Raw genomic sequence first — 20207 nt, forward strand, 5'->3', positions numbered from 1 at the left:
CCAAAAATTTGGTGTGTAACAATTCCAGGAAAATTGGTGCATGGCCTCTTAATGTGAATTCTTGAATACCTAGGTCCAGCATTAATTTTATAACCCTGTACTAGGACCTCCCTCTGGGCCTTACCCTGCCTTATAGGTGGCAACCAAACCCATTGTCAACAAGCCTGCCTCACAGGTACCCTAGAGGGGTTCCAAGGTGCTTTACTGGAGCAGAAGCCTCATCTTCCCAGTGGGTTTGAACTGCCCAGCCCTGACTCAACACCACCACTCATTAGAGTCGTTAATAAATAAGATATTTATAAATGAAAGATGTTAATGATTAAACATTGGAATCTTAAATTGGATTGGATTTATACATGATAGGCATTTGCTTAGTGAGTGAGTGGGATGGGAAGGCTCCATTCCAGCCTTGTTTCATCTGAGAGCAATGTTTGTTAGGCAAGGGAGCCCTGGGACACTGTCGGTAAGCATTTGGCTGCTAACCAAGTCAGCGGTTCAAACCTACCAGCAGCTCTGGCTGCTATCTCCTCCCATAAAAAAATTAGAAGCCTAATGAACCCTACCTAGGGTAGCTATGTTTGGGAATCAACTTGATGGTAGTGGGGATGAATTGAAAATAAGCACGGAAGGCTCTATCGTGGTGCAATGATTTAAGTACTGGGCTGTTAACCTAAAGGCCAGTGGTTTGAACCCATACGGCCCTCCCCAGAGAAAGACATGGCAGGCTGGTTTCTTAACGAGTTATAGCCTTTAAAACCCTATGGGTTACCTACAGTCTGCTCTATGTGATGGCTATGTGTTGAAATCCACTGGAGAGCAACGGGTTTATTACGAAGCAAAACCAAACTCTCTGCCATCGAGTAGTTGCCGACTCATAGAGACCTGATGGAGGAGGCTACAACTTCCTTGTGAGTTAGTTTCCAAGACTGGAGCAGAAAACCCCACCTTTCTTCTACCAAGCAGCTGGTGGTTTCAAACAGCTGATCTTTCAGTTCTAGGGCAAATGTAACCACTATGCCACCAGGGATCCTATGGGCTTATTATCTAGTATATAAAACACTAAAAGGATCCTTGGTGGTGCAATTTTTAAGCATCTTGACTGGTAACACAGGAGTTAGCTATTTGGACCCACTTCATAATTGGCTCCAATGAAGATGACGACCTAGCAAACCCTCTGGGCAGTTCTACTCTGTACTATAGGATGACGTAGAACTCAACGGTAGACAACATAACAAGAACCATACAATATATAATCTTTGCTCACTTGTGTGATTATATTAAAAAACAAAACATGAATTCTGAGTGAAAAATAAAAAATAATTCTGAGTGCTGGGAAAAAATAATTTGGCAATGATACATGAGACAAAGGGATAACCTCAAAAACTTATGGAAAACTGCAACACCTCAACAAGGAAGAGGGGATTAATCAGATTCAAAAATGGGCAGAAGACATGAATAGAAAATTGAACAAAGATGTCATCTAGGTAGGCAGCAAACATATGAAGAAATGTGCATGATCACGAGCCACTTGAGAGATGTAAATCAAAACAACAAGATACCATCTCACTCTTGTACTGAAAGCAAAATAAAAAAGTAATTTAAAAGTCCAGCAATAACAAATGGTGGCAAGGATGTGAAGATTGGTGCCCTCACACCCTGCTGGTAGGAGTAGATATTGCGCAACCATGTGGAAAGAAGAGTGACGCTCTATCAAACAAATGGAAATAGAAATACCACGTGACCCAGCAATCCCGTAGGTGTGTACCTTAAAGAAATACAGAGCAAAGCACAAATAGATATACGTGCGCCCATGTTTATGACAATGAAAAACTGATGAAAATAACCAAAATGTCTGCCGCTGAAGGAATGGATCAATAAACATTGGTACATATAAATATCGAAATACTAAGGATTGCTAAGAGCAATATATTGAATGATACAGGAAGCATCAAAAAATGGAAATAATACACAGTGTACCAAAAAGAACTAGTGGACAGTCAACCATTTCAAGAGAAAGAATTCCAAACTGCAATTAAGGTATTAGGCAAAAAAAGAACAGATCAAAACGAAAGAAGACTCCAGGAATTAATGGAATATGAATTGCACCAAGCTGATGAAGGACTAGAAGCATAAATCCGTCTATGCCAAGACATTTGGAAAACAGCTATTTTGTCAACTGACTGGAAGCTAACCACTTATGTACCCATTCCAAAGAAAGGTAACCCAGTAGAATGCTCAATTTATAGAAAAACTATCATTAACATCATATGCATATATATTTTTCTGAAAATCATCCAACAACGGTTGCAGCAGTACATTGAGAGGGAGCTGCCAGAGCTTTAGGTTGGATCAGAAAGGATGTGGAACAAGGAATATCATTGCTTATGTCAGATGGATCTTGGCTCAAAGCAGAGAATAGTAGAAAGATGTTTACTTTTCCTTCATTGACTATGTAGAGGAATTCGACTATGTGAATCATAATGAACAATGTATAAACTTCAAGAAGAATGGGCATTCCAAAACACTTCATTGTGCTCATGCAGAAAAACTAGACCAAAGAGCAGGAGACAACTGTGTGAACAGAACAAGTGAATACAGTACTGCATGGTTTAAACTCAGAAATGGTGTGCATCAGGATGCATGCTCTCATCATATTTATTCAACCGGTATGCTCAGCAAATGATCAGAGAAACTGGTTGGTACGAAGAAGAATGTGGCAGCAAGGTTGGAGGATGTGGATGACACAACCTTGTTTGCTGAATGAGGACTTGAAGCACTTGCTTATGAAAATCAAGGATTGCTGCCTTCAGTATGGATGACAACTTTATGTAAATAAAACCCGAATGCTCACTACTAGGCCAAGTAAAACCATGATAAATGGCAAAACGTTTGAATTTGTCAAGAGTGTCATCTTGCTTGGATTCACGATTATCGCTCTCTTTGTAATAGAAGCGAGCGGAGAGTAAAAAGAAAACTAAAGGACTTTGGGTAAATGTTAATAAAAGGATTACCACGCTAAAATTGGAGTGTGAAATGAACTGGGGGCATTAATCCAGGAATCATGTGGAGACAGAAGACAAGAACCTTAAGAGAGAAACTACGATCAATTTTAGATGAGATGGTCAAGCTTAGGACCAAAAATTGAAGAAGCATTTGGATGATGTAGTTGTCACAGCTGAGATCCTTTGATATCAAGAATTAGAGAGAGGGGGAAATCTAAATCTAATATAACATCTAGATTTGTGATCTAGGTACAAATGGTGGATGATAATGGCAATAATTGAGGGAAAGGATGTGGGGAAAGCAACATTTTCAACGAAGACAGTAAGTAATGGTCATTGGATTTAATGGGTTTTAGATGACTGGAAAACCTAGGGGTTGCAATCAACTTTTATTGAAACCCACCTCGTAGCACGGGAAGGTAAAACCTAGCAGTCTGCTTTCACTACGATGATGCAATGGCCACTCCATGCATCAGGTCTACTCTGAACCACATGGACCGTGTTACTGTAGACTGACCCCAGTGGGTTGTGGATTTCCAGTGGAGGTTGAATACCAGATCTGAAGCTCAGCATAGAATTTTAAGCTTTAGGTAGTCTCTAAATATTTATTGATCCTAGCAGACACTTCTGAATATAAATAAAGGGATTTGGAAGCTATTATACTGAAACAATATGCACACCTGAGCTGTAAATTAAGATTTATGAGTCATATATACAGCATTGTGTAAAACTGAGACTGAGCTCAGAGTGTAGTTCATACGGAATTTAAAACAGAACAAAGAAAAACACCCCTAACATCTACCAGGGTCTATATTTCAAGGCCTTCCTGTAATAGACACAAGTGATGATCACCAGGCACCTCAAGGGACCATTGCAATTCCTATTCCATCGGATAGTCTAAAAGTTCATGGAATCTTAGGGTATAGGTCCCTCCTTTTGAAATGCAATGTTTGTCAAGCTTTCCCCTGAAAAGGCAGGCTGGTTCTCTAGGTGGCATGAGTATATCCACACAGACAGTGGCTTTCGCATCTCCGAATTTCCTGAGGATAAATCCCTCCACAGAAAAGTGCTCAGACTTTCAAACCAGCTACTTCCATTCATCTCCACACATTACTATATTGGCCTTATGATATAATTGTATTTTAGTCCTTCAGTTAAAATATTACCCCTAATCTATGGATGCTGATTTTTAAGATACTGTCCCCCAAAACATAGCAATTTTATTCACTAAACTCGTGTTAAATTATTGTTATACCTCCCCTACATTATGATATAACAAACATCTTCAAAGACATTTTTAAGCTCAAAATTTAAATTGAACAGTGGAAATAAATGTACAAAGGAAGTCCAGAATGGCAGCTCAAGCGGGGCACCACTATGTCACTGATCCCCAGTGTCCACTATGTCACTGATCCCCAGTGTCCACTATGTCACTGATCCCCAGTGTCCACTATGTCACTGATCCCCAGTGTCCACCAATCCACATACTTTAGGAGATGTTTTCATACCGATGCAGAGTGGAGAGGGGTAGTTCCAGCGGCGGACTGTTCCCGGCATGCAAGAAATGTGGGACCGACCCTGTTGCAAAGAAAATGAAATGAAACTCCAATACTCAACATATAAGGCCAGTGCTTGGAAGAATATTGTTGTTATTTTATTACAAATGTAAAATAAAATAAGAAATACTGATTGTTAATGAATAACCTTAGGAATCAAAAGAGGGAAAATACCACATTTGCTATTTATTTTCACAATTTTTAAAAATTTAAAATCCCTTTAAATAGGTCATATTTCTGACTAGCTCATTTTTCAGTGCTTAAAAGAAGACAGATTGCATTGGACAAAGTAAGTTTGTACTTCGCCATCAGATATGACAGCTTTTGGTTAGAGAGGCTGAATATGATTAGAAACTACTAGATATTGATGAGATGGGGAAAAGGTCAGCAATATGTTTCTGCTTGTGAAAAGACGATTGTTATGGTTATCTATGTTTCATGCATAAGGTGACGGACCATTAATGTTCAGCAAAAAACTGAGTCAGAGAAGGAGACTGAATATTATTTTTATAATCAGACAGCCACAGAGGCTGTCAAATTAACAATGCTTGCAATGAAATTAATCCTCAGCACTCAGGGTCTCTGTCTTTTAAATACATGAAGCTCTCAATGTTAACATTCACAATCAATGCATATATTCCCCTTTTAAAAATAAAAAGCCGAGGGTTAAGTTTTGAGATGTTTTGTGCAAGATCTTTTTTACAATCAAAGGTCATGACAAGGTAGTTCAGTGGCAGACTCCCTCCAATCCCACCTTCATGTTGGCTCTGTGCCCTTTTCTGGCATGCTTCCTTATCTCATGAGTTCCCATTTGCCACCTGCAGTCATCAGAGTCAACTGAAAAATCACATATTTCACTCATGCTAAATAATCCCAGCCACACTGGCAATGAACAAAACAAGGTATTTACTAATGCAGTTATCAATAGCAAACTGATTCCCTAAGCTTAGAAATGCCTCAGACCTGATTCCTCTTTCACATCCCAATGTTCTTTGGCTTCCTGATATTTTCTAAAGTAGCTAAGCCAAGAACCTCAGTATTTATTTTCAAAGATGACATTCTGGACAACGTATTTTATACTTAATTTCATGCTCCCTTGTGTATACTTATTCTCTGATCCATTAAATTTTCTAAAATAAATTTCTTTCTAAAATATTCAAACATAAAAAGCAAAGCCCATAAAGATATTCATCAAAGGCTAGCAACCAAGAGGAAAAAAAACATTTATTACTAATCTGTTTAATATTCTATATTGATTCTCCAGTAAACATTTTCCTATTAGTAATTTTTGCTGAAATTTTCATAACGGATCAAACAAGATAAAACTTGGTATATTTATTTACTAGTTTATACCAACATGGGATATTGGGGGGGGGGCTGTCATCTTTTAAAAGAACAGTACATCACATCCAGAGAAAATGAAAAATCTTAAATAATTCCAATATTCAGAGTTTATTTCTAAGTCCCCATGCCTTGGTACCTTTGTTATGCTCATGAACTTCCTGTATCTATAGGCATTAATGTATAAACTGTCAGAAATAACACGTTTCATGACTGCTATGGAATGTATGCATGCTGCCATTACAGAAATATTAATTTGCTACAAGAATGTTTAAAATCAAAAATCTTATTTTTTTGTTCATATGAATGAGAATCAGCCACTTTTGAAATCTAAGCCTGACACTGACTGTAATGTGAATATTTTTAAACATAATTTGCATTCCAAAAAGAACTAGTATATGGCTTGATTGAGTTCTTCCCGGCCTTTATCTCTAGGAAACATATTAAACAATTCATTACAAGAAATGCTCTTTCAAAGGAACGGGTCCTCCGTTCTTCTCGGCTGGCTCTGACGATGGAATTCATGCAAGTACGTTTACCGAAAGTGTAAGGTGACATCAGAAACAGGAGAGGAAATGCATGTCCCCATGTCCAGCGTGGGTTAAAGTGGCAATTTGGGAGATACTGAGGAGAGCATGCTAGTTAGTTGGCTTAAGTCGATTATAATGCAAACACAAGAAAAAGTGTAAACATGGCAATCAGACTAAGACCCAGTTACTGTCACACATTGTTTTCTCTTACAAACCTTCACCCAGAGAAATCAACCATGTGAAGGGTTTGATTGGGAGGCTTTTTTTTATTTGTTGTTCATTTTTTACAAAAAAATAAAATGTCTCTCAAGTGAAAATTTCAATCCTTTAAAACCCTAGTCTATGAAGTAGGAAAATGTTGTCTTAAAGAATAAATTAAAGTGGCCATACTATGCTTGGTCAACCAACCTGTTTAGATAACAAAATTTTTAAAACCTTCCAAAATTCCCATTGGAAATGGTCTCTATAGGAACAGTTGATCTGCATGGTAAAGATATGTCCATCATTATATAGAGTAGTGCATTATAAAACAAGTATTGCATGACTTGCTGAGATCTGTATGTTTGTGCTCGTGTTTATGAAGGTGCCTTTGCGTGTTATGATTTATTTATAACAACAAATCCACATCAGACAGGGTAGTCTCCAAACCCATGTGAGTTTCCCAGCCCCACCGTTCTCCCACAGTGACTGGGGGTTTGGAATTGCTGAGCCCGCAGTTAGCAGCCCAATCTGTGACATCACCAGGGCTCCTTAATTAGCATAATAGTTTTCAATTATTGTTGTGTATTTTGTGGTTGGCAGGTGTTGATTCATAACAACCAATGTACAACAGAATGAAATACTGCCAGGGCCACTACTATCCTAGGCATTGAAAAAACATTTTAATGTCATTTAAAACGTGGGCTGATTCCTACATGTGGTTCTGCTTGATCTGTTCCCATCCACGTCTCTGGCCCTTGTGTTTTCTCTCCTGCTCTGGTCACTTCCTCATCAGCACCATACGCAGAACGTTGCACGGACATCATATGACTGGTGGGGTATTACTTGAGAGGCTTTCTGTGTTTGAACATGAAACTCTTCCTATGGCACCCTACAAGCATTCATTTCCCAGCAGTTGTTACTTGATTCATCTAGCTATTTCTCCAACGCACATACAGAAAGTGACTTCATGGCATCATTTCACTGCTAGGTGTTTCAGTTTTTTTCCTATCTTTACTTAACGCTGTTTGTTTTTAAAGTCTGCAGAATGTGATTGAAAGGAAACTCTTGGAAAAATTACCAGCTTCAATGTTAAAAATATTTATTACAAAACGTATTCTTTTACCTAAGGTAACTGAAGAATAAAACTATGGATAGACTTAAATATCTCCACTGAACTTTGGAATATACAGGTTTAGAATGTCAATTTTTACTTTTGGCAGGGAGAATTATATAGGTGACAGCCAAAAGCTATTCTGGGAGTCATTGTTAAGCCACATAATAAATTACAGAGGCTACTCTAGCTATATATTCATTTATAACTAATAATCTTCTTGCTAGAATTCATAATCTATCTTGCAATGTTGACAATGTATGCTTAATTGTTATCACACATTTTTTGAACCCATTTCATGAGTACGTTGCAGGTACCTAGTACAGGAGCTTAAAGAGAATCTATCAAATTGAATCCCGAGAAGAGTTTGCAAAGCAAACCAAGCACGTGACACGGAAGCAGATGCAATCCTTGCCTTGTCCGGTTAGGATTCACCAAAAGGTGGCAGAGACTCCCCTGCATGTGATTGTTCTGGGAAACCTTACACATGAATTAAAATAATTATGAAGATATGAAAATAAAATACTCAACTTTTGGATAGAGCTTCATCATTTAGAAATTATTTCCTCACGAAAATTAGGATTACCATCCTGCCTGGAAAATATCACTACTGTAAAATGAAATTACATCAGAGATATAAATCTAGGCCTGAAGCTTTCAGTAAGCTGGCCGAGGAGGACGATGTTGCCCCCTCTGTACTGGGAAGAACTCAGAAGAAAGCTACCTGCAACGTGTACCCGGGCTCGCACTGAAAGGACAGCACGTCGTTCACCATGTATCGATCTCCTGTTTTGATGCCGTTGCTAGGAAGAGCTGGTTCTTGACACGCAGCAAGACCGACGGCTGAATAATAATAAAGTAAGACACAAGACTTATAAATCATATGGTATAGATAATATTTTTATTATCTGAAAGAAAAGGCTCTCCCCACCCCCACCACCCCATGGCTCTCATCTTGTAAAAATGAACAGAAGCTTTGATTCTTTCTCTTACCATTTTACCAAGATGGGTTTAAATATTTTAAAAACAGAATTATGCACTAATTATTTGCCTTTAATTTATTTTTATAATCCACCAAATCAAAGCCTTTTAAATAATAATTTCTATTTTTAGTATAAAATATCCCAATTCTAATGCATACATGCCTTAAATAGTGCTTAAAAGATTCCCTATTGTATATGAAACCCCATGATATTTCTGTCTTTTTTTTCCAAGCATACTTTACAATATTTATTAAAAACGTTTAGTGTGAAATTGGGAATCAGTCCTTCCATAAAAAAAATAATAATAAAATAAGAACAAATTTTATGTTCAATAGCTCTCATGTTCTCTCTCTTTGAAAGACAACCAAAAAATGGTGAGGAACTATCTCATGTTGTTTGTTGTGACTGTGTGCCGAGTCAGTGACCCTGTAGGAAGTGGTAGAACTGCCTTCTAGGGCTTTCGGGGTTGCCATCTTCACAGGGGGAGCCCTGGGGATGCAATGGTTAGCGCTCTGCTGCTAATGGAACAATTGGCAGGAGCACAACACCAGCAGCTCCTGGGAAACAGCTGTGACGGCCTCCTGCTGAAAAGATCAGAGCAGCGGGGTGTCTATGAAAGTGTTCTATTGGGGGTATAGGGTTCTCTGACTCTGCATCCACTAGATAGGCAGTCTTCAGGCAATCTTCACAAGAGAAAGTTACCAGGTCTTTTATCTTATGCAGCTGAAGGTGGATTTAACCTTTGACCTTTTAGTTAGACCAAACACTTAATCATTGCATCACCAGCACTTATTATTTCTTATAAAAGCAGGATCAATATTTACAGAACCTTGAAGATTTTATCAGGCAATTTGTTACTTTATTAAAACGAATGGAAAATAACCAAGGGAGTTACAACATTTTAAACTGCACCTTACATTCAGTTCTCTTTTGACCTGCGTTGGGTTTCCATTAGTTGAGACTGATTTCATGGCAATAAGTTGACTTAGAGACTACTTACTGTATGAGATATGCTGCTGTAATCCTGACAACAAACCCATAACAAAAGACTTTAAAGTCAATTTAGGAGGCCAATTTTTCCAGGTACCATCAGATTACAAATGTAATCTCTCTATATCAGTCAACTAGTGTCAAACCTACCCTGCCTCTTTGCTTCTCAAAGCTTGGTGTGGGAGCTTGTTAGAAATGAAACTCAGAATCTATAGGCCCCATACCCACTCAGTCAGCGAGCATGTGCAGGTTAGTCTCATCCTATAGGACTGCTGTATGTTAAAGTTGGAGAATCTGGTGTTTCACTCTCCTCACAATCCTGAGAATATTCTAACCAGAGATAGAGATAACAGCAATTTATGTGAGTCTCATTTCTTATTCAAAAATACCAAGTTCCATTAATTTTGTTTGAAAGGAGACCATCAGTATGTAAACGAGGTGGAAAATATCAAGAAATGACACACAGATTATAGGATTAGTAGAGTTTAAATATATAGTTTCTTAATTGGCTGTGTGTATGTGTACAATCACATAATTTCAACAATTAGGGCCTTCTAAGAAAGATAAAATTGCTACATGTAAAATACAACTAATTGTTTTTTAACTTTATTAGTTTAATTTATCTGTTTACTTTAAAATTGTGAGTCTATAAGCGTACATTTCTCTACAAATTACCAAGCTCGCCTATTAGTTTTTAATTGCACACTGAAAATATTCTTGGTTAAAACATTTCTAACTAAAATATGAACATTAAGTATCTAATCAATGGTGGCACAATTTCATGATCATTTTGGAATAGCTCACATATTCACCAAATGCAATACAAATCACAGTATATCCATAATACAAAAGTGTTAGGTAAATGAAGAGAGAAAAAATTGGAAATTAAAAAGCTTTACCATGACAAATGATTCAAAATTAAATTCAAGTTATTACATTTCCTTTGCATTATTAATTGAATTAAATGAATCAAAAATATATGTTTTAAATCTTGACCCCTATGGGATTTTCAATCATCTTATATGCATGTGAAACTGGATAATGAATAAGAAAGTCTAGAATTAGTGTCGGTGAAGAATACTGAATACACCATGGAATTTCAGAAGAACAAATCTGTCTTGAAATTATTGCAGCTGGAGTGCTCCTTAGAAATGAAGTTGGAGAGACGTTGGCTCATGTAACTTTCACACAATTCCAAGAGGCTCCAGTCCCTGGAAAAGGACATCATATTTGGCAAAGTGGAGGGTCAGTGAAAAAGAGAAAAACCCTCAATAATACGGTTTATAGAGGAGCGACCCCATTGGCAGCAAAACAAACAAACAAAGAAAAACTGAGGATGGCACCGGAGCAGGCAGTGTCTAATTGTGTTGTACAGAGTGTGGCTGAGTCAGAACTCAGCACCTAACAATCAAATACCTGTATTCATCATGCCACTTGGAAAGTGGCTTTCTTCGCTTTGTTAACGTGGAATTGTAAGGCATGCCTCAACTCCATCTCTTTTAGTCCATGTAAGAGATTAATACCTGAAGAGATTAGGGAGACAGATGGAGAAAGCCTCCCTAGAGACAAACACCTTCCCCTAACCTGCCCCCAGAGCTCACCTCTGGAAGGCTCTTAAAATGTGAGAACATTTGTTTGTTTCAGCCACTCCTTTGAGGTACTTCGATCATAACAACAATGTATAACTAAGATGATATTTGGTATGCTAGGGTGGGAACTGCTCTAACAGAAAAGCAAAATATGAAAGCACTTTTGAAATTGAGTAATGGCTAAAGGACAGAAGAGTTTTAAGGTGTGTTGGGCTTCTGGGTCAGCAGCAAGGTCAGCAGTTGGAAAGCACCAGATAGCTGCTCTGCAGAAGGAAGAAGGGCGTTCTGCTCCTGTAAAGAGTCAAGGTCTCAGAAACCGCAGAGGGAGGTCTCTCCAGTCCTGTAGGGTGGCTAGGAGTTGGCATTGATCCCAGGGCAGAGAGTTTGGTTTGGGGAGTGGTGAAAGCTTAGATTGCCTTGAAGAGACTGGTGGTAGGATTATGAAGGTCAATGGGAAGTCTGATGAGGTCCCAAAAGGAAGTGAATGGAGCTATACTGCAAGTCCTGATTTAGAAAATACAGTCCTGTTTTAGAAAATACAGAAAATACTAGCAACAGAATGAAGCTTTGAAAGAAAATGCCTAATGTGTGATTATGAAAGAAGATTGATGCTTTTTATGCATTTTCTCTTTTGCTTTTCTCTTTCATTCATTTATTTACACTGAATATCACTATGCATCCTGTATATGAAAGGTGCTGAGAATACAAACAAATGTCCAGGGTATTTTTAGGTAAACGTTCTAGAACAATAACTTAAACCAGTAATTATTTGCAAGGGCTAGTCCAAAGTATTGCTACAAAAGCATAGAAACCTTTGTTAAACAAATGTCAAAACTTGAAGCTATTGTTTTTTAGCACAGTATATACCTAGGTCTATACACTTCTGCAGATGTGATTTCCATCTGTCTAGCTCTTCATGGAAGAATTCAGTGCTCTGCCATTTTCAGCTCCTCAACTTGGAAGTTTTGGCATACTGGAGGGCCACAGATGATCTTGCTGTTAAGGTTCTTTGAGTTTGGTGAACTCAAAGAACTCTGAAAGGACAGGAACAGTACTGTAGGGTAGATGGGACAAGGCTTGCCAATGAAAGGAATTCTTACAGGATATCACTTCCTACCCTGGAAAAATGAGGGGGCACGTTGGCAAGATTGGGGAAACAAGCATTATTTTGTCCTTAGTGCAAATTTCCTGGCCGCCTTCTCACTTATGCAGTTTTTCTCTTATCATAAAACATTTCATAATCAGCCCTTGTAATTTCCGTCTTCTTTGAAAAATTTACCAAGATTGCCTCTTTAGAGTCCTAAGAAACTTTCACCATATCCTACTGGACTGACTTGTGGTTCTGAATTCATCTGGCCCAGAAGATCATCTTTGGAGCAGGTGTTTTGTCTCGCTCTGCTTTAGAAGGCATCCTCACAAGACTAAGACTTGTGAGGATCCACTGCCGCCCACTGCTCTGATCTCAGGAAGATGTTTAAATATGTTCTGTTTATAATAAACCGATGGACCTATGAACTGGAACCCTAATAGAAACAGTTTTGTCTTACCCTTGAACATTAAAAAAATAAGTGACAGAGTCAATTGATATGACCAAATATTTATTGAACTATTTTGGACATGAGCTCAAATATTTTCTTTTTCATGCATTGCATCTGACTCCTCCAGGTGCAATACAGCATCCTCAACATGAATAGCGAGTCAAGACACAAAGAAAAGAACCGATTATTCCATGAATACAATAAAAATTTTGACTGGGATTTTTGTTCATGCGAATGTAAAGAAAGCTATCACATTAGCAAAAGGGATAAAAACATAACAGATAAAAATCAAGAAACAGCTTTTAATTACTTAAATTGCAGTGTGGAGGTATCCTAAGTCTTACAACATGACAAGATTAGAATGCCCTGTGATTACAAAGGGACCAAACAACTTTTTAAAAGAAAAAGCCACCATTTATATAATTTTAGATCCAAAGTAGAAAATCAAAAGTGAGTTAGGCTAACTGTAGGGATACTGCTAATAGTGTAATGCCGTAAAATGATACATTGTCTGACTCTTGAGAGTACAGGAGGTGGCATACTGGAGAATGCTTTGCTAAAGAAAATAGCTTGTTTATTTGCACTGATCAAAATATGAAATAAAGCAGCCATAATAAGGCCAGAGTCTGAACAGCCTTACGGTCAGTCAGAGGCCATTGTAATCTTGTTTATGCAGGATCAAACTTGACACTTGGCCAGTGGAGCACCCTATAGGCGCAACCTGAATTTGTTCCAGGTGCAAGTATCTCTTACTGGTTCCATAACAAAATTTCTCCTTGGCTTCTAGAATGTTGATGGGGGTCTTTTCCTTCTTACTCATTATTTATATTTGTGTCTTTGTACTATTATGATTTTATCCTTACCACCTTAGTCTGATTTTGTTTTTTATTGTTTTCAGTTGGGTCTCCAAGCTATGAAGCAGAGGAGGAGTGGGTGCATAATGATAATCATGGATACAGGGGATATAGGGAACACAGCCGAAGGTGATAGGGACGGAAAGGGTATTTCCGGATTAAATAATGAGGGCAGGATGGGGGAGGGAGCATCAGAAGGAATTATAATTACATAAGTCATTTTAAAGGCAATGTAACCATTGGGGGCAGGGTGGAACGCTCTAAATAAAATCTGTTGAATTGTATGATATGTAAACTATGTGCCAATAAAACTATTGGGAAAAAAATATGTGATAAGAAACCCAGTGTCTTTTATGAATATAGAATACTTGTTTATATGTTTTATAGATCATTACATGCATATCTATATAAATATTACACAAAATTAATTTCTTTTAAAAATGTAAATTCAAGCAAATATATATATCTTTCTTAAAGATATCTTTTAAGAATAATGCCCTATAACAATTCCTTCTTTTGCAGACTTTAGGAAAATGATGTTTGCCACTGTACTTCATATTGTTAAATACTTGTGGCTGCATCACAAAACCATCAGGATGAATTATAAAACTGTCAAGTTAAAAGGGACTTATTGAGATGTAAAAATAGACAACTGGGAATATATATAAATAACAGAATTATACTAAATACTATTAAAATGAAGCTGAGAAACACAACCATAGAATAGAGAAGTTCAGTTAATCTTCCAGGGTAGAGACAGCTGGAAGGAGCAAATGGTAATATTGCATGACAAATGTTTTATAGGGAGGCTCTCCAATCTTTCACATTTTAACATATTTGCATTTGTTTTATAAATGTTACTATAGCAAATATGATAAAGCAGGGTTTTTTTCCTTTAAATGGCAGTTTACAAGCTACCATTTTCTGAAACACCTGGCATCCTAATTGAATGTGAAGTTAACTCTATTTCCCAGAGTCCCATTTTCCAGGTAATTCTTGTGCATTGTTGTTGCTAAGAACTGCTGCTATGCAAAAATATTAAAACAGTGAAGAATTTTTAAAACAGAATATACCATAGCATTTTATATAGTATTATACAAAATGCTATGTTATATACAATTTACATAATATTGTATAAAATGATATATAAAATGTTATGATCTTTTCAGATGTTAAAAATAGGAACATTTATAAAAATGCTGACTTGTGAAAATGTGGTTAGATGTAAAATAAAACAAAACTTTTAAAATCTGGTCATTCTAGACTGTGAACACAAAGAAGATAAAACAAAGCCATTAAAAGATGTGCCTCAATTTGTCTAGAAATATAATTTAATGATTTCACCTATTAATGATAAAACATAAATGTTATAAATCAGCTTATAACAAAAGCCTCATCAGTTCTGTGGAATTTATTGTGGGAATTATTTCAAAACCCTTGGGAAAATTCAAAGAACAGTGAGCTTAAATGTTACAAATGAAATTTATTTTTAAAGAAATTAAGCATAGAATTTTTAAAAAACATTTTTAGAAAAAAGGCTGAATAAACCCTTGTTGATGTAATGGATTACAATAGCTTTGAGTAACCTTTCTCAAGTTGACATTGATCTCATAATGATAGTTTATGGATTTCGAACTTTTCAACTAAAAAAAAATTATTCTAAAGACCTAATAACAACCATGAACAAAATATCCAAAGGGAGAAGAAAGATAATCCAAGATGAAGGAGTACAGCTGGGTTATTTACTAAGGAAACAAGGAATAAAAGAACATCTACTCATCAGACAGTGTATGATATGACAAAATAATAATTTATAAACTATCAAGGCCTCATGAGGGAGGGGGAAGTGGAGAGGGAGAGGGAAAATGAGGAGCTGAAGCCAGGGGCTTAAGTGGAGAGCAAATGTTTTGAGAATGATGAGGGTAATGAATGTGCTTTACACAATTGATGTATGTATGGATTGTGATAAGAGTTGTATGAGCCCCCAATAAAGTGATTTTAAAAAATGAAAAAGTAAATATAGAAAAAAGAAAACATTTACTTAGGTATATTAGCATTTACAGTACACCTACTATATGGGATCCTTGGTGGTATAGTGAACTACACACTGATCTGCTAACCACAAGATCAGCAGTTCAAATCCACCAATCACTCTAATGAAGAAAGATAAGAATATCTGCTCCCAAGAAGATTTAAAGTATTGGACACCCAAAGTGGCATTTCTAACTACATCCTACAGGGCCCTGGGATTGGAATCAACTTGGTGGCAGTGAGTTTGAGCAACCAACATTTCCTCTAATTTAGCTTCTAGGAAAATTGAACGTTCTCCTTTCATAGAGCCCTGAAGGCATCCTGCTTATGCATTGGAAGGTAACCACAAGATCTGCAGTTCTGAGCCACTAGCTGCTCCACTGGAGAAAGACATGGCTTTTTACTCTTGTACATAGTTACAGTCTTGTAAACCCACAGGGGCAATTCTTCCCACCTACAGGATCCCTATGGGTCAGCATCAACTCCATGGCAGCGAGTTTGAGTGAGAAACTTGTTTGCTTCGTGCAAATACTATAACGGCAGACACACGTGCACTGTGAAGGGGAGGATTCTGGGACACCTCGTTGTGCTCAAGCAAAACACAAGACCTCTGATAGACCAAGGGGCAGTCATTCATACAGACTGTGCACTGTGTCCTTGGTATTTCTGATCTTGAGTTGTAACTTGTGAATTTCTTTAATAAATTCCATTATCATGAATGTTGTCTGTGAGTTCTGAATTATCAAATCCAGCAGAAAAGCTGAGTGTTTTGAGTGTGACAGCGAAGGTTTGGTGGCAACTTGGCTCGGTTGTTTGGCTCTCTTGTAATGGATTGCTTTAGAAGCATGGCTTGATTCTTATGTAAGTGGGTGCTCAAGGAACCCGGGTAACATAGTAGGTCCTGCCTGCTAACCACAAGGCGAGTAGTTTGCATCCACCAGCTGCTCCTCAGGAGAAAGAAGAGGGTTTCTACTCCTGTAAAGACTCAGTGTTGGAAACCCACGGGCGCATTCTATCTTGTCCTATAAGGTTACTATGAGTCAGTATAGATTCAATGACACAGAGCTTGAGAGGGAAATGTGTTTGCTTTTTGCGGGGTCTGGGTCCTGTATCTGTTTCATCAATATCCTGTTCTTCAGACTTGATCCAAAGACCTGTCATGTTGCCTGGGAGTCATCAGTAACCTGTTATGTGACCTGCTGACCTTACATGCAATGCCACTGAAGCCACCTCTGCTGACCTCTGCAGCCACCGTCCAATGGTCTTACTGCCAATCATAGCCCACACAGCTACAGGAATCAGGAGAAATCCCCTGCCTAACATCTGATACACAGACCTGGAACCTGCCTGGACTTGGATTTGTCTATTTGACCTCTGTATGAGCCATTGTTTTCTTGCTATAATATTATACACATACACACACACACAGGTGTCGCCGATTTTGCTTTTCTAGAGAACCCAGTCTATGACAATGGTGTCAAAAAGGGATAAAGAAGATTGACAGATAGCGGTGTGTCCGACCTCTGCTTCAGACAAATCATTCTTAGACAGAAATGGAGTTGGATTCTCCTTTCCCCTGTGTATCAAGTACAGATTTGGCTCCCAAGCCATTTCGCTAGCATTTTACAGATTTTAATCCCAATTTAGATATTTCTGTCTTGAATATGGGAAATAGTTTATATTTCAGCCTTTTAAACAAGTTTTAAATTAATAGCTACATTTTCTTTTAAAAATCATTTTATAATTTTTGCTTTTATACCAGAAAATCCAAAACTAATTATAGTGTTTATTAGTAGTATTTATTTTAATCTAAGTGACTCGTGCATTTATACACATTTTTTTCCTTCGTTGTCTTTTTAAAATATTTTTAAATTACTTTTTCTATGTTATTGTTTTTACTGTTAGGTGTCATAGAGTAGACTTTAAAAGTTATCTCAAATACATTTCGGAAAGCAACCTGCTTATACAGTTTTTGTCAATGTACTTTTTTTTTCGTTTATCTTTTGAGGGAATTTTTATCTGTTCATGAATATATCAAATTAACTATCGATTAGATAGACGCTTCTAACAAAGGCAAGCTAACATACTGCACTCTAGTGACTGAATATTCAGCTATAATTTTAAAATATTCAAATTTTATATTGGCAAATAATTATTTCCACTGACGGCAACTGATGCAATAAACTTGAAAGTATACTAAAACTGTGAAAAATAATGTACTTCTTTTAATTCTTCCTTGTAAAAGAGCAACATTTGATTCAATAGAGGGTTGTTAGGTTTAATTTTTCTAGTTTTCTCTTATTTTGTTGTTGTTTGGTTCCATTGAGTTGGTTTCTTCTTAAAGTCAATCCTTGTACCACAGAATAAAACACTGCCTGGTGCTGTGCCATCCTCACAATCTCTCCTATACCTAAGCCCATGGTGTAGCCACCATGTTAATCCATCCATCTTGCTGAGTGCCTACACTTTTCTTTCTAATGATATATCCAAGGTACCTGCGATGAAATCTGACACGCTCTTCTTTAAAGAAGCGTTCTAGTTGTACTTCCTCCAATATAAACATGTTCGTTCTTCTGGCACACCGTGGCATATTTCATATTCTTTGCCAACATCATAATTCAAAGGAATCAACCCTTCTTTGCTCTACCTTATTTATTGTATAATTTTATCTGCATGTGAGAAAACTGAAGCATCATGTCTTGGGTCAGGAGTACTTGGTCTTCAAAGCAACGTTTTTGCTGTTTCAAATTTCCGAGAGATCTTTTGCAGCAGATATACCTAATGCAATAATACATCATTTTATTTCCTGATTGGAGCATCAATCTATGGGCACTGATTGTGAATCCAAGTGAAACAAAGTTCTTGATAATAACAATCTTTTCTTCATTTATCTTGCTTATTGGCCCAGTTCTGAGGATTTTTGTTTTCTTTATATTGAATTATGATCTACAATGAGGGCTGTAACATGTGATCTTCATCATTAATTATGTGCTTCAAGGTGTTTTTGCTTTCAGCCAGCAATGTTGCAAATCAGTCACATAGCTCAACTTGTTAAGAAACCTGCCTTTATATGCTACATTTTCTCCACAGTGTTCAATCCCTAGGATTATTTGCTCAGCATAAAACTGAGCAAGTCTGAATGATTAAAGTATACAACTCTAATGCTCATCTTTTTTGATGTAAAACCAATGGGTGTCCTCTTGGTCTATATAGTAATTCCATAAATGCATAATTGCATGTTCTAGATTCCCATTTTTCAATTGTTATCCATAGTTTATGATTCAAAAATCATCTGCCTTTGCATATATATTTCTGGCATTGTCTACTTTCCCTCAACATTCATGGAATGCCACGGACAGTCTCCCTCTACATGCTCGACCCTGTTGCTGTGTTGCTGGAGGCCTTTGTTGATGATCGTCAGCAAAGTTGAAGTGGTTAATTGAGAGAAAGAATTCAAAAGAAAACTGACTTCAAAATGATACACAATGACTCAAATGACAACCACAGCCTTTATAAATATGAGCTTTATAATTTAAGCTCTAAAAAAATGGGCACTGCTGTCTCAAAAATTAAGTATTTCTTCTTATTTAGCAATGCAAATATGTATAAATTCAATTGCTATTATAAAAGTTGAATTTAATAGATGGTTCAAATAGTGAAAATTTGATTATTAAAGAAGTATTGCTATATGTTCATTTTCAAATAGTTTTAATTTAAGCAATTTCTAAGTAAAGAGAAAATATCAGTTAAATTAGATTATCCTGCTAATAAAATCATCTGTAATAGCCTCTGACATTTTTTCAGAGTTATGATGAAACTTTTATCATTACTTTAAAGTTATGCATACATAAAATAGATAAGTAATAGCCAGATAGATAAGTTGCCTTTTTAAAGAATCATCCAAGATATGTTTGGCCATGGTTAAGCTAAAAATAATTTCATTATATAGAACTATCTTCAAATAGTTTTTACTATCAAAATATTAGTAAGAAAGCACAAGTAAGATCATGTTGAACTTGGTTTGGGCTAATCCGCCCCAGACTACCCTTAATACACTTTCTTTAACCCATTGGGAGGTGAGGCTGCAAGGTAATATGAGAACCTGACTTCCAAAAGGACAAGGTCCCCAGGGAAAGATGAGACCCACAAATGGGCTTTTCTGTAGTAAATTACAAGCAAAGAGATATACCAGCTTGCAAATAGAAAATAAATAATCTTAATACTTTCATAAACTGCAAAGTGTGAATTTCACATAGCTCAAGAACCCAGAAAGAAAGGACATTTTTTCACTTTTTGCCAGGGGCCTCTACCATATGACTGAGATTGTCTGACTGAGTGCTTCCTTTTTTCTTTTTTAATCAGTTGGTTAGGGACTCATACAGCTCTTATCAAAATCCATGCATACATCAATTGTGTAAAGCACATTTGTACATTCATTGCCCTCATCATTCTCAAAACATTTGCTCTCCACTTAAGCCCCC

At 37.0% G+C, this 20207-nt stretch overlaps 1 protein-coding gene across 1 annotated transcript in view; it reads right to left on the reverse strand.

Moving 5' to 3' along the window:
- CSMD1 (CUB and Sushi multiple domains 1) overlaps nucleotides 1-20207 on the reverse strand; it is a 2262799-nt gene that overhangs the window by 210495 nt on the left and 2032097 nt on the right. The window contains exons 38-39 of the mRNA XM_045286696.1: nucleotides 8466-8584; nucleotides 4511-4580 (exon numbers count right to left, since the gene is read on the reverse strand). Of these exons, the coding sequence (XP_045142631.1) occupies nucleotides 4511-4580; nucleotides 8466-8584 (189 nt within the window). The remainder of the gene's footprint in view (nucleotides 1-4510; nucleotides 4581-8465; nucleotides 8585-20207) is intronic.

The sequence above is a fragment of the Echinops telfairi genome, unplaced genomic scaffold (genome assembly GCF_000313985.2).
Source record: "Echinops telfairi isolate 266 unplaced genomic scaffold, ASM31398v2 ScPeMD7_9;HRSCAF=40, whole genome shotgun sequence".
In the NCBI taxonomy this organism is placed as follows: Eukaryota; Metazoa; Chordata; class Mammalia; order Afrosoricida; family Tenrecidae; genus Echinops; species Echinops telfairi.